At 39.7% G+C, this 17,263-nt stretch overlaps 1 protein-coding gene across 3 annotated transcripts in view; it reads right to left on the reverse strand.

Moving 5' to 3' along the window:
* SCP2 (sterol carrier protein 2) overlaps positions 1-17,263 on the reverse strand; it is a 160,977-nt gene that overhangs the window by 38,616 nt on the left and 105,098 nt on the right. For all 3 annotated transcript variants that reach the window (XM_029228512.1, XM_029228511.1, XM_029228513.1), the window contains one exon: positions 15,678-15,831. In XM_029228512.1, the coding sequence (XP_029084345.1) occupies positions 15,678-15,831 (154 nt within the window). The remainder of the gene's footprint in view (positions 1-15,677; positions 15,832-17,263) is intronic.

A 17,263-nucleotide genomic window follows, 5' to 3' on the forward strand; every position in this document is an offset into this window, starting at 1 on the left:
ACATCACTGTGCCCTCTCCAAGCTTGACACTTCCTAACTGTATGTGATAAAATAATAACTGACACTTCTCAGCGTACATACAATGTATCTTGATACTTTATGGGGCAGAGTTCAGACAAGTTCTGACAGGTCACAGATGTTTATTTTGCTTCTGTTGAAAAGTTCACTCAGTTAATGATTAACCAACTTTTCATCCAGATTAGGGAAAAAATTAATATATAAAGTTATATCAATATTTTCTGAAAATCCCTCATATCTTACAATTTATTTGATATGTGCCCTGCTCTAGGGAAGCTGAATATAACTTACACAAACTCAGAAAATAACTTACTCATATTACAAAAGGATGCACCTCATGATTTCTTTATATTCGAAGTTCTTTTAGCAGAGACTGAAGTCTGACTATTTTTATTTTTTTTACCTTGGTTTATACATAAGTTTTCTGGAATAAATCTAGTATATAAAATGTTGGAAGGGACTCTGAAGATTAACTATTTAGTGTATGAATTCCCTCTATGCTTCCTGAAATTTTCATTCCAAGGTCTAGAACACAGGCACTGTTTCAACAACGTCAAAGATCAGAAGCACAGGGGCTTCCCTGGTGGCGCAGCGGTTGATTGTCCACCTGCCGATGCAGGGGACACGGGTTCATGCCCCGGTCCGGGAAGATCCCACATGCCACGGAGCGGCTGGGCCCGTGGGCCATGGCCGCTGAGCCTGCGCGTCCGGAGCCTGTGCTCCACAACAGGAGAGGCCGCGGCAGTGAGAGGCCCGCGTACCACAAAAAAAAAAAAAAAAAATCAGAAGCACAGAGTAGCCAACAAAACAGGAACTTTGAACTCAGACAGATGAAGGTTAGAGTCTTGACCGCTACCACTCAAGACTCTCTTTAGATACATTGTTTTAACTCTGATCATCAATCTCCTCATCTATAAACAAGGTACAAAACTTACCATGTGGATTTTTATGAGGATTAAACAAAGCAGTGAAGAGGAAGCACCTAGCATGGTCTTGGTGCTCATACTAGGCCCTCAAAAAGTGGTTGTTAAAGAACTATTACAACTCAATAATAAAAAGACAACCCAATTTTAAAATGGCCAAAATATCTGAATAGGTATTTCTCCTAAGATATACAAATGGCCAATAAGCACATGAAAAGATGCTCAGGGGCTTCCCTGGTGGCGCAGTGGTTGGGAGTCCGCCTGCCGATGCACGGGACACGAGTTCGTGCCCCGGTCCGGGAGGATCCCACATGCCGCGGAGCAGCTGGGCCCGTGAGCTATGGCCGCTGAGCCTGCGCGTCCGGAGCCTGTGCTCCGCAACGGGAGAGGCCCGCGTACCACAAAAACAAACAAAAAAAAGATGCTCAACATCATTAGCCATCAGGGGAATGCAAATCAAAACCACAATGAGATAACACTTCACACCCACTAGGATAGCTAAAATTAAAAAAGCAGACAGGGCTTCCCTGGTGGCGCAGTGGTTGAGAGTCCGCCTGCCGATGCAGGGGACACGGGTTCGTGCCCTGGCCCGGGAAGATCCCACATGACGTGGAGCGGCTGGGCCCGTGAGCCATGGCCGTTGAGCCTGCGCGTCCGGAGCCTGTGCTCCGCAACGGGAGAGGCCACAACAGTGAGAGGCCCACATACCGCGAAAAAAAAAAAAAAAGCAGACAATAACAAGTGTTAATGAGGATGTGAAGAAATCAGAACCCTTATAATGGAATTTTATTCAGCCATAAAAAGGAATGAAGTACTACATTCATTTTTATAACATGGATGAACCTTGAAAACATTATGCTAAATGAAAGCAGCAGTCACAAAAGGCCACATATTGTATGATTTCATTTATATGAAATGTCCAGAATAGGCAAATCCTTAGAGACAGAAAGTAGACTGTGGTTGTCAGAGCCTGCAAGAAGTGGGACTGGGGAATGACTGCTAACGGGTACATGGTTTCTTTCAGGGGTGTTGAAAATGGTCTAAAATCGATTGTGGTGATGATTGCACAACTCTGTGATATACTAAAAAACCACTGAACGTACACTTAAAATAGTGAATTTGTGGCATGTAAACTATTTCCCCAAAAAGCTGTTAAAAATCATTTTTAAAGTGGCTGCTGCTGTTTGTAGCGTTTAGGAAGAATACAGGATCCTACATTTTAATCAAATCTCCATCCCTAAATCTAACATTTTACCAGTTTTACCAGTAATTAGTCTGTTCACATTAGAAATGGTTGTGCGACACACACAGGACAAAAGAATAGGGTTCATTTGCAATCAGCAACTCCCCTTGACCTCTGAACGGGCACACGGCCCCATCACAGACAGAAATCCAGCCCAGAAAGCCAAACTGTGGACTTCAACAGGTTGGATATATGCCTCACTCTGAACTAAAAATTAAAGTTCATCTTTTCCAAACTTCTAGGTGACATTTATAATATATAAAACCATTTTCAACAATTTAACCAGTGACGTGAACTACAGAAATAGGAAAGAAAAAAGGAAAATAGCTAGATAAATCAGAAATCAACAGTTTATTGGGCAACTGAATGAGTGGCAGGTACTTTTTGTTAGTTTTCTAATCCCTGAAGTAGATATTTTCACTCTTTTCTAACTGAGGGAAAGGTGAACATGTCCTAAGCAAGCAGTGTGACGGAAAAGTTGATGGGGTGTTCTTTCCACTGATCAACACTGCCTCTCTGATAATTCCAGCCTATAAAAAAATTAAAAAAGATGTCGCATACAGGTGGCATTTCAGTAGTTTTATAATTTCTTCATTCTAACTGCTAATTAATTGGTGGCTACATTAGTATGGAGAAAGATAAAAATCAGATAAGATCTTTGCATGTGTTCTTAAATATCTCTTTTTAAATGAAACTAAGGGACTTCCCTGGTGGCACAGTGGTTAGGAATCCACCTGCCAACGTAGGGGACACGGATTCGACCCCTGGTTCAGGAAGATCCCACATGCCGCACAGCAACTAAGCCCATGCGCCACAACTACTGAACCTGCACTCTAGAGTCCGTGAGCCACAACTACTGAGCCCGCGTGCCACAACTACCGAAGCCTGCGCACCTAGAACCTGTGCTCCTCAACAAGAGAAGCCATCGCAGTGAGAAGCCTGTACACTGCAACAAAGACCCAACGCAGACAAAAATAAATAAATATTTTAAAAAATAAATGAAACTAAAATCGTGTGTGTGTGTGTGGTGTTGTGTGTGTGTGTCCACTGTGTCCCCTGAGAAGTCCTGGAGGTAATAACAACAAGCTCTCAGCCAGCAGCCACACTGTGGTTTCTAAATACCATTCTCCACTAAAAGGAACTAGGGCTCTCTGAAGAAATGGTTGATCTTAGGGCTGGGGCAGGGAAAATATAGGATGAACCTGGAATACCTTCTTGAGCTAGAAAGCAAGCAAGTAATAAATAGAATCACAAGACAGTACAAGTCAGCTAGAAGGGGCTCCTGCTGGCTAAAGCAGGGACATTTTGAGTGTCAAAATAAATGATACTAATGAATTATAACCCACTGAATAAAATATGAATTCTTGAGTTCATACCGATATATTTATCGATATAGATGAATATGAACAAATTTTTTAATGGGAGAGAAGAGAATCTCCCTTACAGCAGAACACCACTTAATAAATATAAGGTATGATGAAGTTAGAAAAATATCATCCGTGGATGCTAAGATGAATGAGTAACGGGTAAAAGTTGGATGAGGAACAGGATATTTACATAATCTCAAAACATCTCACCACAAATTACCTATTAAGTACAAAGGAAAAAACAGTAACTCTTTCAGAGGAAAACATGGTAGATACCACCTTAGTCAAGAAATCAAAGCTAAGCATCACCAGTATAGGATAATGCACATCATGTGCTTCCAGTCATGATGCATTAAGGATACATCATCACTTCAGTGGTATTCCTGCAAAAAATGTGTAACCTGAACCTAATTACGAGGAAACATGTGACAAATGCAAACTGAGGGACATTCCATTCTTAAAGAATCTACTTATACTCTCCAAAAAAGTCAAAGTCAAGAAATAAGAAAGGCTGAGGGATTGTTTCAGATTAAAGGAAACTAAAGAGACATGACAGCTAAATGAACTCAGGATCCTAAATTGGATCCTGGACAAGGAGAAAGACTAAAGCTTATAGTATCTTTTAAAGAGATATTATCGGGATAATTGTCAAACTGTGAATACCTTCTTTGGATTAGGTAATAGCATTTTTTAAAATTTACTTATTTTTTAATATTTATTTATTTAGGCTGCGCCGGGGCTTAGTTGTGGCATGTGGGATCTTTAGTTGCCGCATGCGGGCTCTTAGTTGTGGCATGTGGACTTCTTAGTTGTGGCATGCGGACTTCTTACTTGCAGCACGCAGACTCTTAGTCGTGGCATGCATGTGGGATCTAGTTCCCCGACCAGAGATTGGAACCTGGGGCCCCTGTAGGTAATAGCGTTTTATCAGTGTTAAATTTCCTGATTTTGATAGCTATACTGTGGTTGAGTAATAGAATGTTCTAGTCTTTAGAAATGCATACTAAAATATATCAGGGTAAAAGAGCATAATGTCTCCAACTTTCAAACATTTCAGAAAACACATGTGCATATATATATATGCATATATATATATATGCATGTAGAAAAATGATGAAGCAAATGAGGCCAAATATAAACAATCTGAGTACAAGGTATATGGGAGTTCCTTGTACTATTCCTGTAATTTTTCCATGTATGTTTGAAATTATGTCAAAATCAATGTTTCTAATTAAAATAGAAAATTTAGAAAATGAAAAGGCTAATCATCTACAATCTCACCACTACCAACAAGTTTCCTATATTCATTTTTTCCACATTGCTTCCTCTAGTCCTTGTTTATGAGCACACATACATGGGTACAATTTTTACTTCTAACTTTTAACTTCTTATATCACTTAGGGTTTTCACCTGTTGACTTAAACTTTCAAGCTAACTTAGACAATTTTCCATTAAAAAAGAAAAATTGGAGTAATCCAAATATGCCTCAACCAGGGAATGGATAAGCTGTGGTACATCCATACAAACGAATACCACTAAGCAATAAAAAGGAACAGATTACTCACACACAATAACATGAATGAATCTCAAATACATTCCGCTAAGTGAAAGAAGCCAGACTCAAAGGCTTTTTGATTCTATTCACATGATATTCTGGAAAGGGGCAGAAAATAGATAGTGGTTGCCAAGGAATGGAAGATAGGGGGAAGGGTTGACTACAAAGGTGAACAAAGAATTCTGGTGGGTGATGCAATTGTTCTGTATCTTGATTATGGTGGTAGTTGCTTGACTGTACATGTTTGTCAAAACTTTTAGAACTATGCACTAAACAGGTGGACTTTCACTGTATGTAAATTGTTATACCTTAATTAAAAATAGAAAAAACAAAACAAAGTTGGGTTTAAAAACAGGTTTCACTTCACAGAATACAAAATGCAAATCTATCCTCAATCTGTGTCTTACATAAAATGAATAGGATGTTATAATACAGAGTCAATACTTATATTCAAAAGTGGTCTAAAGGAAAGTTTAACTGTAAATTAAATGCAATTGGTCACAGTTCTTAAATAAGACCTCTCCTCTTCATTTTCATGGTCCCTGTTGCAGCACTAAACATTTCTTATCCACACTACTGCAACTGCTTCCTAAGGATTCCTGGCCTCTGGTCCCTCCACCACTCAACTCAAAGTAATACCAGACTGATCTACCTAAAGTAAAGTGCAATATAATCACATAATCTTTTGCTAAAACTCATATTCTGTAGGATAAATTTCAAACTCCTCAGCATAACGTTGGAAGCATTTCAAAACCTTGGTCCAATCTACTGTTACAGCTGCAACTCCTGTCACCTATGTATTACTGACTCTGCCCCTCTACCCAGGCACAACAAAATAATCCACCCTCTACCCACACAGGACAACCACTCTTATATTTTCAAATTGCGTACCTATGTACAGACCTGGGATGCCCTTCCTCTGCGCTTTTGCTGGGCAATCCTAGTCATCCCAGTTCAAATTTAGGTCCTTCATACTAATTTCTTCCTCTGGGCTTCTATAGCATTTTGAAAAAGGTATGTCTGCCTTCCCCATCTACTCAGAGGACCATACTTAGGGGCCTAAGCATATAGCAGCTGCTCCATCAAAGTTAGCTAAACGAGAAACTAAGGAAATCAGATCATGTGCAATCAGTACCTTAAAATTACTTTGTTTAAAACAAATCCTCATTTTAAAACTATATCTGCACCACCAGAGTTAGAATTATTTTCACAACTTCAGCCTTTGAAGTGGGATATGTTCTATCACTAAAACTATCAAAAATATCTTCAATATTTGAAGCCAATTTCTTTCAGTCATTAATATATCATCTGGATTTGTTCATTCTTCTGGCTTCCCAGAAATATCAACTATAGTTATCGTGAACAATTCTATCTCCCAATTATTTAGTCTCCTGAAAATAAAAGAACTATGAGGAGGGACCTCCAAGATGGCAGAGGACTAAGATATGGAGATCACCTTCCTTCCCACAAATATATCAAAAATACATCTACATGTGGAACAACTCCTACAGAACACCTACTTAATGCTGGCAGAAGACCTCAGACTTCCCAAAAGGCAAGAAACTCCCCACGTACCTGGGTAGGGCAAAGAAAAAAAGGAAAAACAGACATAAAAGAACGCGGACGGGACCTGCACCTCTGGCAGGGAGGTGTGAAGGAGGAAAGGTTTCCACACACTAGGAAGCCCCTTCGTGGGCAGAGACTGAGGGTGGCGGAGGGGGGAAGCTTCGGAGCCACAGAGGAGAGCGCAGCAACAGGGGTACGGAGGGCAAAGCAGAGAGATTCTCACACAGAGGATCGTTGCTGACCAGCACTCACCAGCCCGAGAGGCTTGTCTGCTCACCGGCTGGGACGGGTTGGGACTGGCAGCTGAGGCTCAGGCTTCGGAGGTCAGACCCCAGGGAGAGGACTGGGGTTGGCTGTGTGAACACTGCCTGAAGGGGGTTAGTGCGCCACAGCTAGCCGGGAGGGAGTCCGGGAAAAAGTCTGGAACTGGCTAAGAGGCAAGAGACCATTGTTTCAGGGTGCGCAGAGGAGAGGGAATTCAGAGCACCGCCTAAACGAGCTCCAGAGATAGGTGCGAGCCACGGCTATCAGTGTGGACACAAGAAACGGGCATGAAATGCTAAGGCTGCTGCTGCAGCCACCAAGAAGCCTGTGTGCAAGCACAGGTCACTATCCACACCTCCCCTCCTGGGAGCCTGTGCAGCCCACCACTGCCAGGGTCCCGTGATGCTGGGACAACTTCCCCGGGAAAACACACGGCGCATTTCAGGCTGTTGCAATGTTGCGCTGGCCTCTGCCGCCACAGGCTCGCCCCGCATTCCGTACCCCTCCCTCCCCCAGCCTGAGTGAGCCAGAGGCCCCTAATCAGCGGCTCCTCTAACCCCGTCCTGTCTGAGCGAAGAACAGATGCCCTCAGGCGACCTACACGCAGAGGCGGGGCCACATCCAAAGCTGAACCCCGGCAGCTGTGCCAACAAAGAAGAGAAAGGGAGATCTTTCCATGCAGCCTCAGGAGCAGCAGATTAAATCTCCACAATCACCTTGATGTACCCTGCAGCTGTGGAATACCTGAACAGACAACGAATCATCCCAAAATTGAGGTGGTGGACCTGGGGAGCAACTGCAGACTTGGGGTTTGCTTTCTGCATCTAATTTGTTTCTGGTTTTATGTTTATCTTAGTTTAGTATTTAGAGCTTATTATCATTGGTAGATTTGTTTATTGATTTGGTTGCCCTCTTCCTTTTTTTTTTTAATATTTTTTTTTTCCTTTTTCTCTTTTTGTGAGGGTGTATGTGTATGCTTCTTTGTGTGATTTTGTCTGTATAGCTTTGCTTTTACCATTTGTCCTAGGATTCTGTCTGTCCACTTTTTGTTTTGGTTTTGGTCTGTATACTTTTTAGCACTTGTTAACATTGGTGGATTTGTTTTTTGCTTTGGTTGTTCGCTTCTTTCTTTTTTTTTATTACTTTTTTATTTTTAATAGTTTTTTAAAAAAACCTTTATTTTATTTATTTTTTCTTTCTTTCTTTCCTATTTTTACCTCCCTTTTCTTCTGAGGTGAGTGGCTGACAGGGTCTTGGTGCTCTGGCCAGGTGTCAGGCCTGAGCCTCTGAGGTGGGGGAGCCAATTTCAGGACATTGGTCCACCAGAGACCTCCTGGCCCCATGTAATATCAAATGGCGAAAGCTCTCACAGAGGTTCCATCTCAATGCTAAGATCCAGCTCCACTCAACAACCAGCAAGCTACAGTGCTGGACACCCTATGCCAAACAACTAGCAAGATGGGAACACAACCTTACCCATTAGCACACAGGCTGCCTAAAATCATAGTAAGTTCACAGACACCCCAAAACACACCACCAGATGCAGTCCTGCTCAGCAGAAAGACAAGATCCAGTTTCATCCACCAGAACACAGACACCAGGCCCCTCCACCAGGAAGCCTACACAACCCACTGAACCAACCTTACCCACTGGGGGCAGACACCAAAAACAACGGGAACTAAGAACCTGCAGCCTGTGAAAAGGAGACCTCAAACACAGTAAGATAAGCAAAATGAGAAGACAGAGAAATACACAGCAGACGAAGGAGCAAGGTAAAAACCCACCAGACCTAACAAATGAGGAGGAAATAGGCAGCCTACCTGAAAAAGAATTCAGAGTAACGATAGTAAAGATGATCCAGAATCTTGGAAATAGAATGGAGAAAATACAAGAAATGTTTAACAAGGACCTAGAAGAACTAAAGAGCAAACAAACAATGGTGAACAACCTAATAAGTGAAATTAAAAATTCTCTAGAAGGAATCAATAGCAGAGTAACTGAGGCAGAAGAACCGATAAGTGCCCTGGAAGATAAAAGAGTGGAAATAACTACCACAGAGCAGAATAAAGAAAAAAGAATGAAAAGAATCGAGGACAGTCTCAGAGACCTCTGGGACAACATTAAATGCACCAACATTCGAATTATAGGGGTCCCAGAAGAAGAAGAGAAAAAAAAGGACTGAAAAAATATTTAAAGAGATTACAGTTAAAAACTTCCATAATGTGGGAAAGGAAATAGTCAATTAAGTGCAGGAAGCACAGAGTGTACCGTAAAGGATAAATCCAAGGAGAAACACACCAAGACACATAATAATCACACTATCAAAAATTAAATACAAAGGAAAAATATTAAAAGCAGCAAGGGAAAAGCAACAAATAACATAAAAGGGAATCCCCATAAGGTTAACAGCTGATCTTTCAGCAGAAACTCTGCAAGCCAGAAAGGAGTGGCAGGCCATATTTAAATAAGTGATGAAAGGGAAAAACCTACAACCAAGATTACTCTACCCAGCAAGGATCTCATTCAGATTCGCCGGAGAAATTAAAACCTTTACAAACAAGCAAAAGCTAAGAGAATTCAGCACCACCAAACCAGCTTTACAACAAATACTAAAGGAACTTCTCTAGGCAGGAAACACAAGAGAAGGAAAAGACCTACAATAACAAACCCAAAACAATTAAGAAAATGGTAACAGGAACATACATATCGATAATAACCTTGAATGTAAATGGATTAAACCCTCCAACCAAAAGACACAGACTGGCTGAATGGATACAAAAACAAGACCTGTATATATGCTGTCTACAAGAGACCCACTTCAGACCTAGGGACACAAACAGACTGAAAATGAGGGAATGGAAAAAGATATTCCATGCAAATGAAATTCAAAAGAAAGCTGGTGTAGCAATTCTCGTATCAGACAGAATAGACTTTAAAATAAGGACTATTACAAGAGACAAAGAAGGACACTACATAATGATCAAGAGATCAATACAAGAAGATATTAACAATTGTAAATATTTATGCACCCAACATAGGAGCACCTCAATATATAAGGCAAATGCTAACAGCCATAAAAGGGGAAATCGACAGTAACACAATCATAGTAGGGGACTTTAACACCCCTCTTTCACCAATGGACAGATCATCCAAAATGAAAATAAATAAGGAAACACAAACTTTAAATGACACATTAAACAAGATGGACTTAATTGATATTTACAGGACATTCCATCCAAAAACAACAGAATACACTTGCTTCTCAAGTGCTCATGGAACATTCTCCAGGATAGGTCATATCTTGGGTCACAAATCAAGCCTAAGTAAACTTAAGAAAATTGAAATCCTATCAAGTATCTTTTCCGGCTACAACATTATGAGACTAGATATCAATTACACGAAAAAATCTGTAACAAATACAAACACATGCAGGCTAAACAATAAACTACTAAATAACCAAGAGATCACTGAATAAATCAAAGAGGAAATCAGAATATACCTAGAAACAAATGACAATGAAAACACGATGACTCAAAACCTACGGGATGCAGCAAAAGCAGTTCTAAAAGGGAAGTTTATAGCAATACGATCCTACCTCAAGAAGCAAGAAACATCTCAAATAAACAACCTAAACTTACACCTAAAGCAATCAGAGAAAGAGGAACAAAAAACTGTCAAAGTTAGCAGAAGAAAAGAAATCATAAAGATCATATCAGAAATAAATGAAAAAGAAATGAAGGAAACGATAGCAAAGATCAATAAAACTAAACACTGGTTCTTTGAGAAGATAAACCAAATTGATAAACCATTAGCCAGACTCATCAAGAAAAAAAGGGAGAAGGCTCAAATCAATAAAATTAGAAATGAAGCAGGAGAAGTAACAACTGACACTGCAGAAATGCAAAGGATCATGAGAGATTACTACAAGCAACTATACGCCAATAAAATGGACAACCTGAAAGAAATGGACAAATTCTTAGAAAAGCACAACTTCCGAGACTGAACCAGGAAGAAATAGAAAATAAAAACAGACCAATCATGACCACTAAAACAGAAACTATGATTAAAAATCTTCCGACAAGGGCTTCCCTGGTGGCGCAGTGGTTGAGAGTCCACCTAACGATGCAGGGGACACGGGTTCGTGCCCCGGTCTGGGAAGATCCCACATGCCGCAGAGCGACTAGGCCCGTGAGCCATGGCTGCAGAGCCTGCGCATCCAGAGCCTGTGCTCCGCAATGGGAGAGACCACAACAGTGAGAGGCCCGCGTATCATAAAAAAAAAAAAAAAATCTTCCAACAAACAAAAGTCCAGGACCAGATGGCTTCACAGGCAAATTCTACCAAACATTTAGAGAAGAGCTAACACCTATCCTTCTCAAACTCTTCCAAAATATAGCAGAGGGAGGAACACTCCCAAACTCATTCTACGAGGCCACCATCAGTCTGATACCAAAACCAGACAAAGATGTCACACAAAAAAGAAAACTACAGACCAATATCACTGATGAACATAGATGCAAAAATCCTGAACAACAACAACAAAATACTAGCAAACAGAATCCAAAAGCACATTAAAAGGATCATACACCATGATCAAGTGGGGTTTATCCCAGGAATGAAAGGATTCTTCACTATACACAAATCAATCAATGTGATACATCATATTAACAAACTGAAGGATAAAATCCGTATGATCATCTCAATAGATGCAGGAAAAGCTTTTGACAAAATTCAACACCCATTTAAGATAAAAACCCTCCAGAAAGTAGGCATAGAGGGAACCTACCTCAATATAATAAAGGCCATATATGACAAACCCATAGCCAGCATTGTTCTCAATGGTGAAAAACTGAAACCATTCCCTCTAAGATCAGGAACAAGACAAGGTTGCCCACTCTCACCACTATTATTCAACATAGTTTTGGAAGTTTTAGCCACAACAATCAGAGAAGAAAAAGAAATAAAAGGAATCCTAGTCGGTAAAGAAGAAGTAAAACTGTCACTGTTTGCAGATGACATGATACTATATATAGAGAATCCTAAAGATGCTACCAGAAAACTACTAGAGCTAATCAATGAATTTGGTAGAGTAGCAGGATACAAAATTAAGGCACAGAATTCTCTTGCATTCCTATGCACTAATGATGAAAAATCTGAAAGAGAAATTAAAGAAACATTCCCATTTACCATTGCAACAAAAAGAATAAAATACCTAGGCATAAACCTACCTGAGGAGACAAAAGACCTGTATGCAGAAAACTATAAGACACTGATGAAAGAAATTAAACAAATTAAAGATGATACAAAAAGATGGAGGGATATATCATGTTCCTGGATGGAAGAATCAACATTGTGAAAATGACTATACTACCCAAAGCAATCTACAGATTCAGTGCAACCTCTATCAAACTACCAATGGCATTTTTCACAGAACTAGAACAAAAAATTTCACAATTTGTATGGAGACACAAAAGACCCTGAATAGCCAAAGCAATCTTAAGGAAGAAAAATGGAGCTGGAGGAATCAGGCTCCCTGACTTCAGACTATATTACAAAGCTACAGTAATCAAGACAGTATGGTACTGGCACAAAAACAGAAATATAGATCAATGGAACAGGATAGAAAGCCCAGAGATATACTGACGCATATATGGTCACCTTATCTTTGATAAAGGAGGCAAGAATATACAATGGAGCAAAGACAGCCTCTTCAATAAGTGGTGCTGTGAAAACTGGACAGCTACATGTAAAAGACTGAAATTAGAACACTCCCTAACACCATACACAAAAATAAACTCAAAATGGATTAAAGACCTAAATGTAAGCCCAGACACCATCAAACTCTTAGAGGAAAACATAGGCAGAACACTCTGTGACATAAACCACAGCAAGATCCTTTTTGACCCACCTCCTAGAAAGAAAAACAAAAATAACAAATGGGACCTAACGAAAGTTAAAAGTTTTTGCACAGCAAAGGAAACCATAAACAGGACAAAAAGACAACCCTCAGAATGCGAGAAAATATTTGCAAATGAAGCAACTGACAAAGGATTAATCTCCAAAATATACAAGCAGTTCATGCCGCTCAATATCAGAAAAACAAACAACCCAATCCAAAAATGGGCAGAAGACCTAAACAGACATTTCTCCAAAGAAGAAATACAGATTGCCAACAAACCTATGAAAGATGCTCAACATTACTAATCATTAGAGAAATGCAAATCAAAACTACAATTAGATATCACTTAATGCTGGTCAGAATGGCCATCATCAAAAAATCTACAAACAATAAATGCTGGAGAGGGTGTGGAGAAAAGGGAACCCTCTTGTACTGTTGGTGGGAGTGTAAACTGATACAGCCACTGTGGAGAACAGTATGGAGGTTCCTTTAAAAAACTAAAGATAGAACTACCATATGACCCAGCAATCCCACTACTGGCCACATACCCTGAGAAAACCATACTTCACAAAGAGTCATGCACCACAATGTTCACTGCAGCACTATTTACGATAGCCAGGACGTGGAAGCAACCTAAGTGCCCATCAACAGATGAATGGATAAAGATATGGCACATATATACAATGGAATATTACTCAGCCATAAAAAGAAACAGAACTGAGTTATTTGCAGTGAGGTGGATGGACCTAGAGACTGTCATACAGAGTGAAGTGAGAAAGAGAAAAACAAATAACGTATGCTAATACATGTATATGGAATCTAAAGAAAAAACAACAAAAATGGTTCTGAAGAACCTAGGGGCAGGACAGGAATAAAGATGGAGACGTAGAGAATGGACTTGAGGACACGCGGAGGGGAAGTATAAGGTGGGATGAAGTGAGAGAGTAGCACTGACATATATACACTACCAAATGTAAAATAGATAGCTAGTGGGAAGCAGCTGCATAGCACAGAGAGATCAGCTCGGTGCTTTGTGTCCCCCCCAGAGGGGTGGGATAGGGAGGGTGGGAGGGAGATGCAAGAGGGAGGGGACATGGGGATATATGTATACATATAGCTGATTCACTTTGTTGTACAGCAGAAACTAACACACCATTGTAAAGCAATTATACTCCAATAAAGATGTTAAAAAAAAAAAGAACTATGAGAATTCCATGTTTAAAATAGAATTTATTGCCCTAAATGCATAATCTTCTATTCTGAGCAAATCAGACAGCTATACTAATATTCTGACTCTGGTAGCTCTTTATAGTTTGGCTTTTACTGAGGGTTTTCAACTCCAAATATGAACTACATGGAATTCCAGAGGACGATACAGAACCAATGAATCAGATTTAGGAGGAAACTTAAAATTCAACGTCTTAACATCTTTTTATTTGATCCAATTCAATAAACATTTACTCACTATGAGAGAGATCCTCAGAGGGATGAGGAGAATCAAAGTCTTAGATCTCAAGGATTTCACATAACAAACAGGATACAAAACAAGGTAGATACTCTACAACTAAACAAAAATTGGATAGGGACCCAAAAGTTACAAAGTGGATATTCAAAGGGAGATGGTACCTAAGACGGGCCTTAGTTGCAAGTTAGAATTTTCACACAGAACTAATATTCCAGGCATGAAAGAAGGACAGAGAGAAGAGATTCAAGAGTTTGCAAAACATGAGAATATAACGGACCCTGTAAAAAAGTGTTCACATATCCTTTGTGGAAACAAAAGTGTGAAAAAATGAATACATAATTACCAAGAACTTCAGGAGAGAAAAAGGAGCCAATTAGTGTTGAAAGCTACAGCAGGGTTAAGAGAATAAAGATAGAAATTATCAAGAATGTATCATAATCAGGTCATTGGTGGCCTTACCTGACCTCAGTGGTGAGATCGGAAACTAATGACATTTCAGAGTAGAAAAACAAAAGTGGCTCAATATAAAAGGCTCATCATGAAAGAGAATAATTAAGGTAAGGAGAAAAACAGAGTTTTAGAATATCGAAGACCTGAACATGTTTACTGACAGGGTGAAAGGAGTCAACAGAAAGGTAAAAATGGAAAGATTCAAAAGAAAGAAGGTATACTTAATATTTGGAACAAAGTTACAGAAACTGGTTGGAAACAAAAGCATGCAAAGAGGAAAGATGGGCCTTGGAAAGGAAAAGGGACTTTTTTCCTCTGGGAAAAAAGGATGAGCATTTCTCTGAGAGAAGAGCAAGGAAGTTGAGGGATCCTGAAAAGGCTTGAAAAGAAAGTGCTTGGAAATCTTAGGAGCACAGGCATTTGACAAGGGCAGGAAGAAAATCAGCAGGAGACAAATAGAAAGGATTCTAGCAGCAGTGAGGGCTTAGCTGGATTCAGAAACAGAAATCTGCGGAGATACAATCAGCACATTTGATGACTTTCTCCCAATAACCTCAGAAGCCCGGGACGCTAGGGGGAGAAAGCAAATTGTGGGAAAGGAAACCAAAAAATGACTTGCCTGAATTAAAATTACTCAAGTTGGCAGGGCTGAGACAAGTGCCCAGCCAGCTCTGGCTTCTAGTTCAGCACTCTCTTTTGACTATGCTGCCTTCTTTTCAAACAAAACTTTCCTAAGGCTAGTTAAGTTTAAAAGTTAAATGCCAGTTTTAAAGTTTTAAAACCATGCTATTAAAGCAAGGTAATGAAATACTTGTTCTTTGAGCACTAACACAATAAAATTAGGACTTTTTTTTTACTTGTATAACGTCATCAGTTGTGAAAAGTCAGAAGGGTTCATTGCCAGACAAAACCCAGAATGTCACTTACCTGGCAGCTTCAGGAAAACCCATCTTGTACAGCGTGACAACTACTGCTCCTCCGATGCCTAAATTATGCTGCAGAGAAACCTTTGCACCAGGAACTTGCCTTTTTCCGGCTTCCCCTCTCAGCTGCCAGCAGAGTTCAGCGCACTGAGCCAGACCTAACAAATCGAACGCAGAACAGTCAGATTCCGTTGGTTTAGAAAGCTAAAGGCAGACAAGGGCTAACGTTTAATTGTGACTTTTAACTAAACCATTTTATTCAGCCAAGACGACGTTTGCCTAAGTAAGAACTTCTCTTAAAAGCCTGGAGGGTTTTTGCAGCTAGCTATTTTTTCTCCCTAAGTAATCTTTGTATTTAGACAATATTCAGGCTTCAGAAATTCCTTGCGCTCTTTAAATTTATCCAACCTGCCATTTTTTGGCAATGTTGAAAGAGAAAACACTGAATATACCGTTCTCTGGCTGACGCAAAACAGCATAAAAATAATTTAATTTTACCATTTTTAATGTATCTAAAGAATATAATCTAGGACTTGGGAGTTGACTTTCCCTAAAATATTTAGCTGGTATGGGAAATTTTCCTATTATTCTCCTCAAAAAGTTCCTAGAAAGAATGTTTTCTAGACCTATTCACAGCTATTCCAAAAATAGCACTGGATTCACAAAAATAGCATTTTGTCCTCTGGATAATAAAATCAGAGATTTTTAGAGCTGGAGAGAACTAAATAATGTTGAAACCAAACCCCCCTAAAACTGAGTTCCCTTACCGAGTTTATGTTTAATCTCTCTATGCAAAACTTTATTCCCTTACTTGTCTCCTCTGACCTCAGTCCCTTTCTTGTCCCCTCAATCCTGTGCTAACTGAACACTAATTAATCAGAGTCAGTTGACTAAGATTGCTGTTGTTAATATAACATCGTTACTGTATTAAAATTGCTGTTGTAGATACCATCATACAAACTCAAGTCGTTTTTCCAGGCAAGATGAGCTCACAACCCCCTGAGCCATGGACCACCTGGCCAGAGAATCATAAACCAGACACTTTCTGACTCCCAAAACCATGATTAAGAAATGTCACACATATACACACTACTATATATAAAACAGATAACTAATAAGAACCTACTGTATAGCACAGGGAACTTTACTCAGTACTCTGTAATGACCTATATGGGAAAAGAATCTAAAAGAGTGGATATATGTATATGTATAACTGATACACTTTGCTGTACAGCAGAAACTAATACAACATTGTAAATCAACTATACTCCAATAAAAATTAATTAATAAAAAAATACACGTGTTCAATAATGAAAGAGAAAGGTCACAGAAACCTTAATGATGATTAATTCCAGTTTCCTTGTTCTTCCCCTTTAAAACATCCTTAACTCAAAGACCAAGATGGAGTGGATCTGAGACTTGTCTCCCACTCCCTTTCTTGGCGCCCTGCAAATAAACCCTTACTTTGCTGCAAACACCCACTATCAGAGTTTGCTTTCTGCACCAAGCCATGGGCACAGGAGCCCTTGCTTAGTTACAAAGGTAGCAATGAGAAACTGTAAAATTAAGTAATTTGTGAATGGTCACAAA

Source organism: Monodon monoceros, unplaced genomic scaffold, assembly GCF_005190385.1.
Source record: "Monodon monoceros isolate NGI ecotype Baffin Bay Population unplaced genomic scaffold, NGI_Narwhal_1 Super_Scaffold_18, whole genome shotgun sequence".
NCBI lineage: Eukaryota > Metazoa > Chordata > Mammalia > Artiodactyla > Monodontidae > Monodon > Monodon monoceros.